General features: G+C 37.6%; 1 protein-coding gene across 2 annotated transcripts in view; it reads left to right on the top strand.

Moving 5' to 3' along the window:
- CADPS2 (calcium dependent secretion activator 2) overlaps nucleotides 1–19,898 on the top strand; it is a 410,328-nt gene that overhangs the window by 257,790 nt on the left and 132,640 nt on the right. For both annotated transcript variants that reach the window (XM_037512374.1, XM_037512392.2), the window contains exon 9: nucleotides 7,159–7,225. In XM_037512374.1, coding sequence (XP_037368271.1) covers nucleotides 7,159–7,225 — 67 coding nt within the window. The remainder of the gene's footprint in view (nucleotides 1–7,158; nucleotides 7,226–19,898) is intronic.

The raw sequence follows: 19,898 nt of genomic DNA, 5'->3' as shown, positions 1-19,898 counted from the left end.
CACTTGCTCATATCTTTGGTATCTGAAGAATAGAGCAAGATCTAAGACTAATTAGAAATAACAAAAAAAAATCATAGGGGATGAAACATTGATACATGTTTAGTTGTTTTTGTTTCCTAGAAAAAACTCATATATTTCTTTGGAGCAAATAGTGTTCTTCATTAGAAACAGCCCTACTAGCAGGATTAATACGTTAAGATTATTGCTGTGTTTATACTGATTTATAAGACCAAATGCTTCAAGGCTTTACTCTTAAGTGTTAAATCCGAGCTTTGTGTCAGTGCTGCTAATTTCTTTGTTACTTAATCCCATGTAAGAAGAGAAGATTTTAAAGTTAAGCAGACAAGTTTTTGTTCAAAGGGAACAACTTCTTAATACCTTACTTAAGTTGGATGTATTGATGAAAGCAAACACTTTAAATAGTATCTGAGCTGTTATTTTTAAATAATCCAAAATACTCTAGTTACATAAGTATTGTGCTATGTAAGAAATATTTCACTAGAAAAGTATTGTATTATGTACAAATTAGCATTTGAAATATGTGATTTTGAAATATATAAAATATCTCTTTTAGCTATATTTAAATAATTGTTCTTGGATCAAATTTAACTTTAATGAGGGAATTTTTTCCTAGGGCCACATAGAGGCCGGAGATTATAGAAAGTTTGGCTGTGGAACCTGGTGATGTTTTTGTTCTTCATTTTCATGCAGGTCTTACTTAGCTGAGAATTTAACAAGAAAGAGAAAAATATTTTAAGACCAAGTCATGTAGACTGATGGGGGGGGAAAACCCACAAAAAAAAAAACAAAACATATACTTGCCTTTATCTTTAAGGTGGAAAAAATTCACACTACCCATTAGAACGTGGCTCTCATGCTGTGTCATAAATACTTATTTTATTGGGTAGCTTTATAAATCATCACATTCCCAGTTTGTCTAGTATTTGGTGGGTCAGGTTTACCTGCCTTCAGAAGATCATTCTTTTTTAATTGAGTTAATCTTGCAATCCAGAGGATGCTAGTAATGACTGCACATTACAACATCTTCAGGGAGAATACAGCCCAGGGCAAACCCACCAACAGATCTGCAGCCAAGGTGTTCTCTGCAGGGTGATGGAGATACTTACCTGATTGTGTTCTCTGTGCATCTATTGGATAGAATTAAATTTCATAAAGCAGTAAAAAAATAATTGTCCAGAATTCAGATGACTTTGTATTCACAGATGTTTTTTTTTAAAAGTCTAAACTATTTTTATGAGCTGGAAATAAATAACAAGTAAATAGCTTTCAAAAATCTGTTTAATGACTGTAATTGCTACTCCATGTCAAATAGATTTAGCCCTATTGGCTATATCTTCTCCTTTTACAGAATTATGTGATTATGATTGATATTGATAATAATAACCCTGAGATGCCATAGGACCCTTCTAAACCATTAAGGAAAGATAAGTTATATTATATGACTGTTTAAAGTTGTCAACCTATTGTATACAAATTCCTTAAAAATTGATTATTAGAGATATAGCTACAGTATCTCTATTGGGTAACTCAATTTGCAGTAATTTAGAATACTCAAACATCACTATGTAAATAAAAGGAATAGAATCTACTGCCTAGTTGAATATAACATCATGTTAAAATAACTTGGTATAGGGCCTCCCCAGTGGCGCTACGGGTTGAGTGCAGTGCTGTGAAGCTGTCCACAGCCTCTGCGGCACTGGTTCGATTCCTGGCCAGCCAGGGAGATTCCCACATGGTGTGGCAGTCCTCTCCTGTCTCACCTGCTGCTCCCGTCAGCAGTGTGTTTTGGTCCTTCTGCCTGTTCTGCTCCCTGCTCTGTCTCTGGTGGATTCTGTCACCCTCCCACACTTCTGCCCTGTATGCCAGTGCTTATATGAATGGATAAATCTTTAAAAAAATAAAATAAAATAACCTAGTGTATAATTCCAAAATAATTGGGCCTTAGATAACATAAAAGAAATAATTTATAACCTAACACTCAACATTAAAAAAATAACTATGATTCAATTGCAATACTAGGCATAAAGATAGACCAGAAGAGAATGCTCTTTGATTTTTACAGATGCTTTCTAGAAACTGGATCCCCTGACTGCAACCAAATATTCAAATCTTGACTCCTCTTTCCTTACTCCCTCTACCAGTCAACTCTCCCAAAGTTCAGAAGACCACCACCTACAAAGAATTTAGATTCTCTAAATTCCAGAACATGAAAATAGCCTTGGAAACCGGAAACCCCATTTAACCTTTGATGCTTATAGGAATCCCCCACTCTACTCAAGATCAAGTGATAAAGATCCTTATCTTTGGTTTATGGGCATTCATCTTGGTCATAAAATAAATATTTATGGACTTATAATGGCAACATACCTCAAAATCACTAATAATAGTAATTTTTTCTGGTTATAAAGGATGTACTCTCATACATTGCTAGTGATAAGAAAAATTATATAGCTACTTTGCAAAACAGTTTAGCAATTTCTTATAAATATACACTCTGGGGCCTCCCCTGGTGGCGCAGTGGTTGAGTGCTGGGCTGCGAGGCTTCCCGCAGCCTCTGCAGCGCCTGTTCATTCCCTGCCACTGGCGAGGGTCCCACAAATAAATAAATAAATAGGTAGATAGATAAATAAATAAATAAATAAATATGCACTCTACAGTATAAGTCATTAGTCACACTCCTGGATATTCATTCAGGAAAAATGACAGCATGTGCCCCCTAGTAAGACTTACACAGGGATGTTTATGGCATCTTTGTTTATCATAACCAGAAAAGTATAAACAACCCAAATGTCCACCAGTTAGTGAATGGGATTAAATACATTGACATAAATTCATAAATTCAAATATATTTGGCAAAAAAAAGGAACGAACTGATGATTCAGAAAGCAATAGTGATGCATCTCAAAAGCTTTATACCGCTTGAAAGAAGCCAGACACAAAGGGTACATAATATGTAATTCCACTTATATGACATTCTAGGGAAAAAAAAAACAACCTGTAAGGTCAGAAATCAGATCAGTGGTTGCAGAGTTGGGGATGTGAGAAACAGGTTGAATATAAACAGGCATGAATAACTTTGAGGGGGGGTTGAAAATGTTCCATGAGTTCCTTGTGGTAGTGGTTACATGACTGTCAACACCCATAAAAGCAAGTGAATTTTACTTTATGTAAACCATTCCAATAAGCCTTACTTTAAAAAAAGAGGGATATGCTCATGATAGAAATTTGTGGAAATACAGACACATAAAGGGGAATATAAAATTCATCTTTAATCTCACCAGTCAATTTTTAACAACATGGTTAAAAGCATTAATGCCATTTTGCTGGATTCTTTTTTTCCATGCATATACGTGAGTTCATGTAACTGCTTTCTTTTTAACTTATCATTATAAGATTTTATCCATTATTATTCCTTGTTGACATCTCCTAATGGTGAATTAATCATTCTTATTTTATTTGACTTTTTGGTTTTGAGGGTTTTTCCTTAAACATATGGATGAACATATTTTTCCTCCATTCTTCATTCCTTTTAAAATGTTTCTCTTATGCCAAGAATCTGATTTTCTACCAGTGAGAAGGCAGCTAGAAAGTTTTACTCAATACCTGCTCCCAGAAGTTAACCTTAGGGTGATAAATTTGTTGAATTAAGTTTAATGTATTCTATTCAGTATCTTTTCTTATGTATTTTATTCATGTCCAATTTTTTACATAAATTTTTGTCTACCTAATATGAAAACTAAAGGGCAGAAACCATCATTCTTTCTGCAAAGCATTTATAATATTTTTTCGGTACAGTTAATCTTATACTGAACATAATATTTTTTCTTATTAAGCAGAGAGTCAGTAAATCCCTTATTACCAGTTTCTTTCTACATATGTATATTCGGTCAGTTGTAATGTATTCTCAATGTGTTTGAATTTTTTCTTATAGTAGAACAGAGCAAAATAATCTCAAATCCCAACATTCTAATGCTTTTTATTGGTTCCAAACTCATTTATTCTATTTCTGTAACATCTTCTAACACACACACGTATGCAACCACCTATCCCGCTGTTTTCTGTCTTCAGGGAAACCATATAATTTTTTTTATTCCAGGTTTATTGAGTCATCATTTTAAATGATGTTGTAGCTGGCAGTAGCTTTCCTTATACAGGACCTTCCTTGTCAGCAAGACTTTCACTTGACTTCTTGTGGTGTTAATGGTTTGTGTATCACTATTCACTTTCACTTATGTATGCCCCAGCTTCCTGGCAGCATGCTAAGTGAAGCACTTTGAGAAACAGGCTGTGGTCACAGCCAAAGGCTATTCCAGATGCCCTCTGTGGCTCCTGGGCAGCTATTTGGTGCACGTCTTGCTGGTGCACTTGTTCAGAGAGTGTCAGTCATGTCCACAGCATCTAGCTTCTGAGGTCATTGCTGTTAACCCTGTAGTAGGAGCGTGGGCAGGTGCATTGAGGAGGGCGAGATGACACAGACAGGAAGAGAACAGCTGCACACCTATCATCAGAGCCATGGAAAAGGAAATTAGAGGCTAGAGCAAAGGTGGGGCAAAAGGTTCTAAGGGGACATCGGGAGGAGATGGTGAACAGGTGAGAACAGTTGTCGTAGATGTCTTTGTCAGTGACTAAATGCATTCACATTCCATCCACCAGTGCAGATGATAAGTATCAAGGGTATTGTGAGAGCTGAATAGAAGTTCATCAAATGCTTCAGGCTAGCAGATATGTCTGAAAGAAAATACATAATTGAGTTGGGCAGTTTGGGTGATGCTTTCAAAAGCAAGAACCTAGTTGCTTTTATTTTGACTTTTCCTAGTGCCGCGTTTAAAGCTTAATGTTTGCTTTTGATTGTGAAAATTCAGGATATATAGCAAATCAGAGAAGGGAACTTAAATCTCCCATAATACCGTCACTCAAAGATACTATTACTGGGCCTCCCTGGTGGTGCAAGGGGTTAAGCACCGCACTATGAAGCAATTCACAGCCTCTGTAGCACAAGTTCGATCCCCAGCCAGCCAAGGAGAAACCCACATGGTGAAGCAGGCCTCTCCTCAGTCACCTGCTGCTCCCCTCAGCAGTGTATTTCTGTCAGTCTGCCTGTTCTGGTTCCTGCTCTGTCTCTGGTGAATTCTCTCACCCCCCGCATCTCTGGCCTGTACCCCAGCTCTTGAATGCATAAATAAATAAATAAATCTTTAAAAAATTTAAAAATATATTACTAATATTTTGGAATATTTATCTGATCTATATTACAAATTTCAAATCACTGAGTATGTAGGTAGTTTGAATTCTGCATTTTTCCACATAGCATTTTATAGTGACTCTTTGATCTTAATTACTTGAAATATATCATCTCAGTGGGAGCATATTTATTAAATCATTTGCCTACTCTTATATTTTCAATAACATATGTAACACTATGCTGTGTTTCCACATGGCTACATCTTTACGTGTCTTGTTAGTTATTTCCCTGGTGAATTGCAGAATGAAAGGTAGGGCTGTTTCCCTATGTGCCCTATTGTCCTGCAGCAAGGCTGATGATGTGTCCACTCCACTAGTAAGTAAGTGACTGTCCATCTCACCACAGCTCAGCCAGCATCCCACATTACCTTTTTTTAATGGGGGCAAAGAGAATGCTTTATTTCTGCAAAAGATCATCATTTTTATAAGACAAACTATGAGCTGAGATTTTCATTTTAAAAGTTATGAAAATCTAGACTTTTTTTTAATCACTCAGCATTATGTATAAAGTAACTTAGTGTGGATATCCTCTCCAGTGTTAACCTTTCACTTCAATAAAAGGAATTGTGAGAAAACATTGAAAAATCTTAACTTTGATTTAAAGATCAGGCCTCTATTTGTCATATCTTAAGCTTACAATAGTGTTTTCGACTTTTATAGGAGAGGTATGGGTAGAGTTTCATGATACAATTTTTTTAATTTATTTTTAATTAAGGTAATATTTGGGTACCCTTAACAGGTATCACCACCACAGTGCACCCACCACCTACTTACCCATCATCTTCACTGTCCATGAACTTCCTTCTCTCTTGGAAATAACTCTCCATGACAAGCACACACTTGATTAATTTTTAATTTCTTTTTCTTCTTTTACGCTTAAGCTTGCATCTATCTATTCAGTAAAAACAAAACATCTATTCTCAAATGATCAACTACTTAAATTTCTGTTACTGGGCTTCCCCTGGTGGCGCAGGGGTTGAATGCTGGGCTGCGAAGCTGCCCGCAGCCTCTGCAGCGCCAGTTCGATCCCTGCCCACCGGCGAGGGTCCCACATGGCACAACAGACCTCTCCTGCCGCGCTTGCTGCTCCCCTCAGCAGTGTATTTCATCAAGTCTGCCTGTTCTGTTCCCCTCTTTGGTGAAATTCTCTCAACCTCCTGCACGTCTGACTATACACAGTGCTTGTATAAATAAATAAATAAATCTTTTTAAAAATATAAATAAATAAATTCCTGTTACTAATGGGAATGCAGAAGCCTTGGTTGAAACAATGTTAAATTACACAGTGTCCTATTTATTATTAATCAGAGCTTCATAGTTCAGAAATTTCGCAGGAAGTTGCTTTCATGAGTCAAGTAAATCCCCAAATTATGGGGTCCTTAGAAGTCAGCCAGTCCACTCCTGTCCTTTGACAGGTGAGGAAATGGAGGCTGAGGCTGGTGAAGACACATCACAGGTCATGATAGGTCCTGGACTGTAGCTGATTCCTTCTCGGGTCACTCTCCCCAGCCACGGTTATTTAAGAGCTGAAACATTTGTGCCGTAGCCTCAGTTCATAGACTTTATCTTGCCAAAGACACTTCTTAGGAGAAATGTATGTAAGAATAAAATGCCTACTGGTTCTTTGATTATCCTTTCTAACTCTAATGTCACTCAATTTGTGGTAAAAACTGACAAATTGATAAGCTACATAAATCAATTTTCTTTCAAGAGCCTAGAGTAAGCTCAATCATTTTGTAACACAGAAGCTGCATGTTGTCACAGATTCCAAATGAACTAAGCTTTGCCTTTAGCAGGCTGGCCTCAAGAGGAAATACCAATGGAAGAAATAGGATTACACAGAACAAACACTATTTCATGTAAAGTGTCCTTTTGCTTGTTTGTTTTTCTTACCAGATATCTGTATGCCCTTGGACAGAAGGTTTGGAAAAGATGGAAAAAACGTTACTTTGTTCTTGTTCAGGTCAGTATTTTTTTTTCTGTTACATAATCATTTTAAGATAGCAATTCTCTAACTTTTGTTTATGTATTTTATATATATATATGTTCATTGTATTAGGGATTAAAACAGAAAGTGTAAAGATAATTCATTTTAATATAAAAGTAGTTCATCCATTATATGCTAACACAAATAACATTTTTATGTAAAATAACTATTTTTCAGACCAAAAAATTTTGTACTGTTACTTTATGCTTTTGCATATCCTTTTACTGTCTGGCTTAATAGATCCAGCTGTATTTTCATATCAACTTCTGCCTTCAATCTGTTGCAATATCAGATGAAATATAGCCTCTGGAAAACTCTACCATATACTCAAGAGAAAATGTGTGAAAAAGGCAAATGATGTCTGAATATTGTTATAAAAATTAGTTCAGACCACACAGATCACCTGCTAGTATCTTTGAGGATCTCTCGGATATTAATATCATTCCTTGAGACCCACTGCATCATTCTGATACAGTTTATAGCTAACCCTTAATGCACTGAAATGCTCAATTTGATATAAATGTGCCATATATACATATAATATATTTACATATAGATGTCTTTAAATCACTTTGTCTGGTAGATTTGTTTGTGATAGGATTCACAAAGTAAACAAATAAATGCTTTGGCTGACTTTATTTTTTTTAATCATAAATAACCTTTGCTCATCAAAATACTCTTTGAGTTCAATTTACATTAGAGAATATGGTTTTCTGTAATAGTTATTCCATTCCATGATAAATCCCAGCTTTTTTGTTTGATTGATACACACACACACATATATTTCATATATATATGAAAAGAGAATCACTCTTGGAATTCTTAACACTAAATGGTCTGTAAAATCTTACTGTTTCCTACCTACAGGATAAGTAACTTAAATGGGCTAGATCAGAATGACACAGTGAAATGCCAAGGAAGCAACCTTTATCATTTTCTACCTTCCAGAAACATGGTCATCTATCAGTTGTTGGATAAAATGACTTTATTGAAGTGAAACAATGGCAGGGTAATTTTATGAAAAGTATTAAAGTTTAATCAAAAGTTGTTTTGTATATAGATAAACACAGCCTGGTTAAATATAACATTTTCTATTGCTATTATAACCAATATTTGGTCAACTAATTTAACAAAAGGGAAATATGAACATACCTATTAACAACCTTCCATAATAAGGCCTAAGCATTTGCTGCTGGGGTTTTGGGTGGTCTGTCCTCCAAAAATCACACCTAAAAGGCATCTTTCTTAGTTTTCAGCTTTAACTTCTTTCTGTTGGCCCAAGAACTTAAATGTGTTTAGTAATTAGTTTGCATGCAGATCTTTCTAGACAATTTTGACTTCATTCCCATCTACAGCTGTCTCAGCCACATCTAATTTAACAAGTTTGTGTTAGTGACTTTTCTTCAACAAGTCTTTCTGAAGCATTCAACTGATTTTTCATATGAACTATAGCTTCTTTTTCATAGTCATTTCATATATGGATATAGAATTTCATTTAATTCCATTAGTTCAATAGCCAATATTATTAGCATAAACAAACCCAGCTGACTCAGTGTAACTGGTGGAAATATGTACAAGAGTACATGAGAACATAACCCAGTAACCACAGATGTTCTACATGTCAGATCTATCAGTAATTATGCTTTTTTTTCCAGACCTTAATTTTAGAGCATTTTTAGGTTCACAGCAAATTTGAGGGAAAGGTACAAAGATTACCCATATACTCTCCTCCTCCACAGATAATAGTTTCCTCCGTTATCATTATCACTCACCAGGATGGTATATTTGTGACCAAAGATGAATCTGAATGGACATGTAATTATACAAAGTCCATAGTTTATATCATGGTTCACTCTTGGAGTTGTTTATTGTATTTATTTGGACAAATATATAATGGCATTCGCCCATTATTATAATAACTAGAGTATTTACACTGCCCTAAAATCCTTTGATCTCTTCCTAATCATCCCTCCCCTGCCCTAGGTAACCAGTGAGCTTTTTACTGTCTTGATAGTGTTGCCTTCTCAGATAAGTATCTTTCACTTAATATGCATTTGAGATTCTTCCATGTTCTTTTCATGGTTTGAAAGCTCATTTCCTTTAATAATGAAAAATATTCCACTGTCTTGATTTACCATGTTTTATCCATTCACTTACTGAAGAACAGCTTGGATGCCTTCAAATATTGACAATTATGAATAGAGCTTCTGTAAACATCTTGTGTGTGTGGTTGTGTGCGTGTGGTTAAATACCAAGAAGCATGATCGCAGAATCATATTCCTTATAATTCAAGGAGAAAATTAGAGAGTATACAGTAGTCTAAAGATCAGCATAAGTGCCCGTAGGCCCTAAGAGTTCCAAATATGTTGTTTTTATGTGGATATTTAAGGCAAAAATCAGTTTAAACCATTGTAGGTAAACCCATATAATCCACAATAAAAATTCAGGAGAAATATTACCTAACCTTAATGAATACAGGTCATTCTACTTGAGGTATCATCTTAAAATTAAAGTCCTATTGAAACATTGTATCTTTTCACAAATATATGTACATACATCTTCACAAAGCCCAAATGTATTGAGATATACATGCTTGGACTCTGACAAGTTGTTGAAGTTTTAAATACAGTTGAATCTTTCTTTCAATTCCAAATGTAATGGGAAGACAAATTGAATGTACACACTTCAAAATCAAGATGGATATGTATGAGAATGACCCATTGGGAGGAACCCAGTCGTTTTATTAGTATTTTTAAAGACAGCTCTCATTCTATCGGCACGCAACTCGAAGGTCTATACCTGCAGTCTGCATTACTGAAAGGTGAAGGAGTCATTTTTTCTGGGGAGGACAGGATACCCCTGCTGTGTCCGCTGCTGCCATCAGCAGAATGATGCTCTGGTGATAATGTGAATCTCATCACCACTTGTGAGTGTGTATTACATGAGTGATATAGCTGGAGATCGAGCCATCAGCCCGAGAATCAGCACTCAGAAAAATTGACTGAGAGCCAGGTTTGGCCAGCTGCGAAGTTATTGTTCAAAGTGAACACTCGAGGAGCTGCTGAGGTGAAGAGACTTTTCAGAGACTCTCAGATAAACATTTAAATCAAGTTGAACGTGGTAAAATTATTTTTTAATATGGGGTGTTTGTTTAGCTTCTAACATTAGCTTCTAACATTTAGCTTCTAACATGTTTAGTTTTGTTCCCCATTTGGATCCTGGAGCCAATATGGTTGCAGTATTAATTAGATTTTATTATTTTTTCTTTAAGATAGGTAATTTTTTTTTAAAGATTTATTTATTTATTTATACAAGCACTGGGTACAGTCAGAAGCACGAGAGGGTGAGAGAATTCACCAGAGCCAGAGCAGGGAAGAGAACAGGCAGACTGACGAAGTACATTGCTTAGGGGAGCAGCGGGAGGCAGGAGAGGTCTGCATGCCATGTGGGACCCTCGCCTGTGGCCGGGGATCGAACCGGCGCTATAGAAGCTGCGAGCAGCTTTGCAGCCCAGCGCTCAACCACTGCGCCACCAGGGGAGGTCCAGTAATTTTTTTTTTTTAAGATTTATTTATTTATTTATACAAGCACTGGGTACAATCAGAAGCGCGGGAGGGTGAGAGAATTCACCAGAGCCAGAGTGGGGAACAGAACAGGCAGACTGACGAAGAAATACACTGCTGAGGGGAGCAGCGGGTGCTGCAGGAGAGGTCTGCGCGCCATGTGGGACCCTCGCCCGGTAGCCGGGGATCGAACCGGTGCTGCAGAGGCTGCTGGCAGCTTTGCAGCCCAGCACTTAACTGCTGTGCCACAAGGGGAGGCCCAAGATAGGTAATTTTTTTAATGATGCAAATTTTGGCCCAAGTCAAATCAAAAAAAAAAAAAAGAGAGATTTTGAAGAATGCCCTTTAGCTTGTACCAAAATTAAATGTATATGTTTCTTACTCATTTTTTCTTGTGCTCATTCAGTGTTTTAGTATTAGATTTAGAGAATGAAATAGACATAGAAATACATATTACACTTCTGTATGTTTAGTTGTAATAAAACCTTTAATATCTTTAAAACTTTCTGATTTGTTTTCTAACCAAACTGAATTATTTCTTAATCCTGTTTTCTGCTAATGCCATTATGTGCACAAGTACTGCATTTTCTATCATAAATACAAAAATTCCTGAAGCACTCACCTATTAATATAATTATCGCTCTATTTAGTCTGTTTTTAAGCAGTTACTGTGTGGCCGGCATTTCTGTAAAGCACATTTAACACATCACCTTATTCACTCCTCAGAATAAGGTATGTTTGAGAACAGGTGTGTTTACTGCATTTTACAGATAAAATTGATGTACAAAGGGGTTATTTAATCTGATAAGAATTACACACTTAGTATGTGGCAGACTCAGTCAATCCAGGTTTTCAAATTCCAGAGACTAAGCTTTTACATCCTCTGTCATAATGCTGTGATTAAATTGATGTGCACAACTACTGTTGGTGTGAAGAAAGACATAGGAATAAGCACTGTAGATCACTCATTTCATGAGATACAAAACTGTGTCACTCCCTTAAAGAAATGGCAGTGAGGGAGGGCATGGAGGCCACTGACGGCATGACATACTGAAGGCTGAAGTAGATATCTATGTTGTTTTGGCCCTGTATCAAAGTGTTCCCTGCTTGTTGTCGCTGTGTCAGAATCATGACTTGAAATTGCTGCAAACAACAGCAGGCTATCAAGACATAATGTTAATTACATATCAGCTGACTTAACACAGGATGTAAACAGTCAGCCACGCCACTGAGTGATCATACCTGCTGCAGACAGGAGAATCACTGTTAGTTAGATGCCATCGAGGTCTGTGTTAGTTGGATGGTGGTGGATGGAAACTGAACCCTCAGGTGATCATTATGTAGTCCATTTTGATCACCATCAGCTGTTGAAATACAAAGCTGCATTTATATACACAAAGCATATACTATGTTATAAACTCAATGTTTAAAAATGTGCTTTAAACTTAAAGAGGTGACTGCCCCCGCCAGTGACTCAGAGAGATCCACTGCAGCAGACTCTTATCACATACTGGAGAATTCTGCTGCTGCAGGAAATTACATGGCCTATAGGACATTAACTGATGTTTGAGTGTAGTGATGTAGAACAAAGAAATACACTGCTGTCATATCAAGAAAGTCATGGGATATGGTTCCTTAAATATGTTTTAAATGGATTTAAAGTTCACAACCCATGACATGTTTAAGGTAGAACAAAATCAAGCTATACAGAAATATTTATGGTAGAAAAATAAGGCCCCTGTGGATACCCCTCCCAGCATTGCCAACTTTCCATTCTACTTTCCTCAAAGTAGCCAGGCAACCATTGTTAATAGTGTAGCCTTGTAAACTTGTGTCACACATGCATCCATCATGGATTTTTTTTTTAATTTATTTTTGAGTAGGAGAACTGGGCTTTAGGCGGGGGTGAGAGGATTCACCAGAGACAGAGTGGGGAGCAAAACAGGTGAATACACTGAAATACTGCTAAGGGGAGCAGCAGGCAAGACAGGAGAGGTCAGCTCCCTGGCTGGGGGATCGAACTCAGGCCATGGTGGTGATAGAGCTGAAACTAAAAACTAGGCCGCCAGGGAGGCCCCATCATGGAATTATTCTTTATATTTTTGTTCTGTGAATTGTTTTGAACCCCTTTAAAAATATATCAGAAATAAGTTGCCATCCACGTAAATAATTAAAAATCTACTCTTAAATGGGTGATTAGACTCCACAGTATAGATTAATATAATTTATCTGACAGTTTCCCCTTTTTGGACACTTAAGTTGTTCTTTAAAAAAATAAAATCAGGGCCTCCCCGGTGGCGCAGCGGTTGAGCGCTGGGTTGCGAAGCTGCCCGCCACCTCTGTGGCACCGGTTCGATCCCTGGCTGCTCCCCGGCCACCAGAGGAGGGTCCCACATGGCGCGCAGACCTCTCCTGCCGCCCGCTGCTCCCCTCAGCAGTGTACTTCAGTCTTCTGCCTGCTCTGTTCCCTGCTCTGGCTCTGGTGAATTCTCTCACCCTCCCGTGCTTCTGACTGTACCCAGTGCATGTATAAACAAACCATCAAACAAACAAATAAATAAATAAAACATGCCTCTATTAAATAAATAAATAAATAAAAATCAGCAGACATGGTAGAATTAATATACGAACAGTTCCTTTACATTAATCTTTTGTGTATATGGGAATATTTTTATAGAAAAGAAAGGCATGGGTATCTATAATAAGAAGTTTTTGATGTCTTGGGAGTGTTTAAGTCATCACAATAACTTTAGTGTGTTTTTTTCAATTAAGTTACTTCTTATAGTGAGTAAATAGTCATTAATGAGTCAAGTTGTATTATTTTGTAGGGCTTATTTGCAACAAAATACCAGAGGAAAAGGTATTTTTAAATTTAAGGTTTTGTTTTTAAGATAACTTTTGCTTTGTGATAACTTGGTTTCCACAGAAAATAATTTTTTTAAGATAATGGCCAGATTAATTTATACAATTTACTCATGCATTAATACACTTAGTATATTTAATCTTTATCTGTGAAGTACATTAAGATGATCAAGACTAAAATTATAAAAGAAAGTGGAATGAGAATAGGGATTTGATGAGGAGAATCTCCTGTGGCTCAGACAATGTTCTTGCAGAATGTCCTCTCTTTTACACATACCGTCTTCCCTTAAAATCTTTGTTGTTACATTTATACTTAAATTCCGGGGAAGTATGATTCCTCTTATTTTATAATTCATGTCTCCATGACAGATTAAAAGAACCTATGAATGAGAACTGTTTTATGATAGTGTGAAGTCTGAATTAAATTTTATTTGGCTTAATGCTTTTTAAAAATTTATTTTACAAAACTGCATTTTAAAATGGTATGTGTGTATCTTTACACACACATATGTATTCATACACATATGCATGTCTCTATATACATATATCGTGTTCCTGCCACATAGTAAAGATTCGGTAAATATGTCAGATAAGTCATCTATCGTTTAATTTGGGTTTCTTCTCACACCTCTGTATGGAACATAAAATTGACTTCTTTTTGAGCATATTTAAACCAAGGCTTGGTCATTTTTGAGCCCTCTTTTTTCATTACCCCAAGTCAGTCAGAAAATTCTATTCATTCTATAGCCAAAACAGTGACCTACTAACTTCCCATTTTCATCATCTTGTTATCACTGTAATCTCCAGGGCACTCTGACACTAGCTTCCTATTTTTTTTTTTCTGCTTCCTCTTTCTGCCATTTGCATTTCCAGAATAATCTATCTGAACCATAACTCCCATTTTACCAATTTTCTGCTTAAATCTTTCCAATGAGTTCCCATTGTATTTAGGATAACCCTTGACCATGACCCATGTATTCTGGCTCCTACTGCCTCTTGGATGAGTCCTTCCCTGTCACTGAGCAGCACTTTGACGTGTCATGTTCTGCCCTCAGATTTTTCAGTGCTGAGAATAAGAATTGGTACCCCTAGTCACCTATTGCCCAAGGTACCTCAAATTTATATCTATAGCAGAGGTTTATCGTTTAAGTGCAATGTCTGTGTTCATATGCCACTGAACTAAGTCCCCAACCTTTCTTCCACCCAGATGTTGTTTAACTATCTCTAAGCCCCTCTATAGAAATTCTGAATTTTCTTCTGTTTTCACTTTCCCCGTGATACTCGTTCTTTAGGAAATCAGGTCAAATGTCACCTTCTCAAATGGGTCTTGTATGCCTACCCAAACTAAAATACACCCAACTCCATCCCTAGCTCATTACTCCGTTCTGTATTTTTCAGAGCATTTATCTCTAATCAAAATGATCTACTTATGTACTTGTTATCTCTTCATCCCTTGTGGCATCTATGTGCCATGAAAATAAGGACCTTCTCTTTCTTATAAGCTACTGTGAATATATGCAAATCATTGTGAGCTTTCAAGACTGCCTTTCTCTACTATACCAATTGCTAATTTTTGTCAAAAATTTTTTTACTGAGGCATCATTGGTTTACAGTGCTGTATATGACTGAGAAGTAACCATGCCATCCCCACCGCTGAGACACCCCACACTCCTCCATCATAGTTTGCTGGGCCTTTCCACACCTTACTCTGCCCTTGCCCCTCCCCCCCAGGTTGTGACAGTTAATAAATAGATCGTCCCCTCGAGTCCACCACATCTTGAAGATATATTCATTTTCCGTGATTAAATTTAACTCTGGGTTATTTTATTTTTAATAACTTTAGCAGCACCTTTGCCCTCTGCCAAGAAGGTTTCCAGCTAAGGATATTTTAAACCTTAATCTTTACTGAAATTAGATGGTGGCAGTTGCTAAGCTGCCAGCTGTTAACATGATTCCTGCAGAAGGACAGCAGCATACAGACCTGAATGCTGTGGTCTCTAGAAACTCGGCAGCACATACATGTGTGGACATGGACAGGTGTTGAACAGGTTGGCAATTGAGAATAAACGGGAGCTTTCCCACACCAGATGCAGACTGTGGGCCCCACGACTTAAGGTGCCCTGTCAAAGATGAGAATAACCAAAACCTGATTTAATGCTGTCAAGTTAAAATCTATCTATATCCCCCCAACTCTCAACAAATCCATTCTCTATGAAGTTATTAAGAGTAGATTGAGTCAAGGATATAAATGTTTATTATTATAACTTTCCACTGAAAGGATTTTCAATTGCAATATAATATATAAGCCCTGTTCAATAATATGCAAGTAAGATTATGAACAGAAATAAATGCTAGATCATAATAGGTCAGACCACCTGTTTCTATCTAATTCCCTAGTGTATAACAGCACCAAGTGGGGACTGCAAAATTGCCTCCAGATGGGAGCAGGTGAACCCCAAAACCCCATCCCTGTAGATTGTCTTTCAGCAGCATATTTTAACTATTGGTGCCAACCCATACTGACATTCTTTCAGAGGGCCTCTTCTCCACATTACTCTTAATATGGACACTGGCTTGCAATTGAGTTGTTAATACTATCAGAAGGATTCACTTCTTGCATTGCAGTTTCATTGTGGGGGTTGCTTCAGGAATGTGACTTACATGACCTTGCAAAAGAGCTGGGTAAAATGAAAGCTCCTGGGGCTACTCTAGGAAGCAAAACAGCACGAACTTCCACCCCTATTTTATGGAAATAGAACCAGGACTCAGTGAGTCCATAGGATAGTATCCCTAGTTAATTGTGTCTGGAGTCAATGTCTTCGAAAGCCAAACTGCACTTTTTTCAGTTTTTGGCTGGGTCAGATTTCCTAATTGTCAGTGACAGCTTTGTTAGTCGTTGGTATTTTGTTACTCTTCCATCTGTACTCGTTGTGAAAACTTTAGGCCCAATTACTTATGAGATTCTGGACTTGTTGGGTGATTTTTGAGATACTAAATACAATATTAAAAGAAGTGCAAATTAAATAAGTGATACTTTATCATTCAAATGGCCATGACTCTAGAAAGTCATGATTTCCTCTGAAGCTGGAGGTATTTTTGTTTTGGGCCTTGTTTTACAAATTCCTCTAAAGATCTTTAAATTGATACTTAAAAATGTTATATATAATTAGTATGTGGGACTTTGTACTAAGTTATTGTCCTTAAGAGAATGAGCTGCTTTTTAGAATAAATAAAATATGTTTTTGTTTACCACTCACTACCATCCCCCAGCAAAACCCTACCAACATACCTTTCTACATAAGGAAACAAAAACCTTCTTCAAAAATTAAAGCCTGTGGAAGCCACTGGATTTCATCTGTAAGTCTAAGCATAGGCAGTTGAAAAAAGGAAATTTATTGACAGTATAAGGTGAAGAAGGAAAAGAAAAAGGGAAAGTGGAAACTTAAATGTAGCAAGATCCACAGGTGTCCTTACTTTTCCCAAACAAGGCTTTATGATTTCCCCAAATAGAAATAATCTCATTAAAAGATAATTCATATTTCTTTAAAAAAAAAAACTCAAACTCTGAAAATAAACTTTAGTATGAAATCATCTATTAAAATGACCTATTAAAATTGTTAATTGCATCCCCCAGTATTAACCCCTCTGACTATTTCAGTATGTGTCCTTCTATTCATAGGTATATATAAAATATACTGAAGCTCATACTATTATCCATTTCTGTTTTTAACCTGTTCTATATATGCTCTAATAAATGAGAAATAATTTCATGCAGGAAAAAAATCTGTTGCTTCTTTTTAATAGCTGATTAGCATCCTAGGTGTGGGTATCCCTTGATATATTTAACCAAACCACTCTTGGTTTCTCCAGTTTTTCCTTATATGCATTTCTGCACACTGCACATGCATCTTTCAGTACTTGTCTATTAATTTATTTGGGATAAGTCCTTAGAAGAAGATTTATAGTTATCAAAGGGAACAGGTAGTAACCCATACAACTTTTAGCACTCGAGTTCTCTAGAGAGGCCAGCAAGCTGCAAACTAGGGCAGGTCATGATAGTCTTACGGCAGAATTTGTTCTTCACATGACCTCAGTTTTTGTTTTTAAGTCCCTCACCTGCTTGTGTGAGACACCCCCAAATCCATTATTGAGGGTAATCTCCTCTAGGCACAGTCAATTGATGGCAAATGTTTCACCACATCTACCAAATACCTGCACAGTGCCACCTAGATCCACACATGACTAAGTAACAGTCCTGTGGCTCAGCCAGGTGGACACATGCACTAACCATCACAGCACCTACTGTCAGGTGGCTTCCCAGCAATCCCGTTTCAACCCCATCACATCTTCAAGGGACATTTCCTCATGCCGTCCCAACTCTGTCAGCAGCTTTTTTTCATTTTTGCCAATCTCATATCATTTCTAATGATCTGTTACAGTCATGTTAATTTTTATTTCATTTAAAAAGTTATTAAGGAGTTCATTAAGCCCAAAGAATAACTTTCATAAAAATCTAGGAATTTTACTTTTTGGCAGAACTGTTGGGAACATGGTCTTTCTCAATTTTAAAAATGACAATAACATTTACATCACTACTCAAACCTTCTCTTTGATTTTGCCTTTGTTTTCTTCATAGCACCTCTCTAAAGGACCATATCTTAATTTTAATGTAGTTCATGTAATCACTTTTTTTTTTTTAGAGGCATGTTTTATTTATTTATTTGTTTGTTTGTTTTGTTTATACATGCACTGGGTACAGTCAGAAGCACAGGAGGGTGAGAGAATTCACCAGAGCCAGAGCAGGGAGCAGAGCAGGCAGAAGAACCAAAGTACACTGCTGAGGGGAGCAGCGGGCGGCAGGAGAGGTCTGCACGCCATGTGGGACCCTCCTCTGGTGGCCGGGGAGCAGCCGGGGATCGAACCGGCGCCTCCGAGGCCGCGGGCAGCTTCGCAACCCAGCGCTCAACCGCTGCGCCACCGGGGAGGCCCTGTAATCACTTTTTTATTTCTGAATCAGCTCCTTTTTGGGTCCTTATTAAGTAACTTTGGCTATTGAAATGTATTCTTAGGAATCCTTTGTTGTGTTTCATGATTAAAAGTAGAAAAGGAAGTAATTCACATTAACCAAACTGTTCTCCGTGGAATCCTATTATAGGATATTTTGTAATTTAGATATTCGTTCACCAAACATTCTTATCTCCTGCTAGAAACAACATCTCCCCATCTCCATTTTGGGGGAACTTCTGAGAGTCTGTCCCTTGTAGCGTTCAATATCCATTGCCACGGATGTGAGCTCTTGACCCAAATGTGGGTAATGTCAGTGCCTCTGTCCTTAGTCATAGTGATTATTCTAAATAAAACCTTGGGCCTCCCCAGTGGCGCAGCAGTTGAGCAATGGGTAGTGAAGTTGCGTGCAGCCTCTGCAGCGCCGGTTCGATCCCCGGCCGCCGGGAGAGGGTCCCAAATGGCGCGCAGACCTCTCCTGCCGCCCACTGCTCCCCTCAGCTGTGTATTTCATTGATCTGCCTGTTCTGTTCCCTGCTCTGGCTCTGGTGAATTCTCTCACCCTCCTGTGCTTCCGACTGTACCCAGTGTTTGTATAAATAAATAAATAAATAAATAAATAAATAAATAAATAAATAAATAAATAAATAAATAAAGCCTTATGGCCCAAGCTGAGACAATGGAGAAGGTAACTGCAGTCGTTGGCAGCCATCATTTTAACCCAGGAGACTTCAGCACAGAAAATGAAGCCAGCTCAAGATGGAGCGGTTGAGCGCTGGGTTGCAAAGCTGCCTGCAGCCTCTGCAGCGCAGGTTCAATCCCTGGCTGCTGGATGAGGGTCCCACATGGTGTGCAGACCTCTCCTGCTGCCCGCTGCTCCCCTCAGCAGTGTATTTTGTCAGTCTGCCTGTTCTGCTCCCCGCTCTGGCTCTGGTGAATTCTCTCACCCTCCTGCGCTTCTGACTGTACCCAGTGCTTGTATAAAATAAATAAATAAATCTTAAAAAAAAAAGAAAAAGATGGAAGCTGCATGAATGGAGAGATCTCAGCGTGGCTCTTGGCTGTGTTCATTAGAAGTTGCCTATACTTAGTCTGTCATGGACATTCCTGTGGATTTGGTTGTGTGTTCATGTCTATGGATTGTTACTGTGTCATAGACACTTCCCTAAGTTATTTTATATCCCCAAAGTGTATTAACCTCTTTTTTACTTTGGTTAAAA

The sequence above is a fragment of the Talpa occidentalis genome, unplaced genomic scaffold, assembly GCF_014898055.3.
Source record: "Talpa occidentalis isolate TD23 unplaced genomic scaffold, MPIMG_talOcc4v2.1, whole genome shotgun sequence".
In the NCBI taxonomy this organism is placed as follows: Eukaryota; Metazoa; Chordata; class Mammalia; order Eulipotyphla; family Talpidae; genus Talpa; species Talpa occidentalis.
The sequence above is the reverse complement of the archived record's forward strand: the minus strand, read 5'-3'. Positions and strand labels throughout refer to the sequence as shown.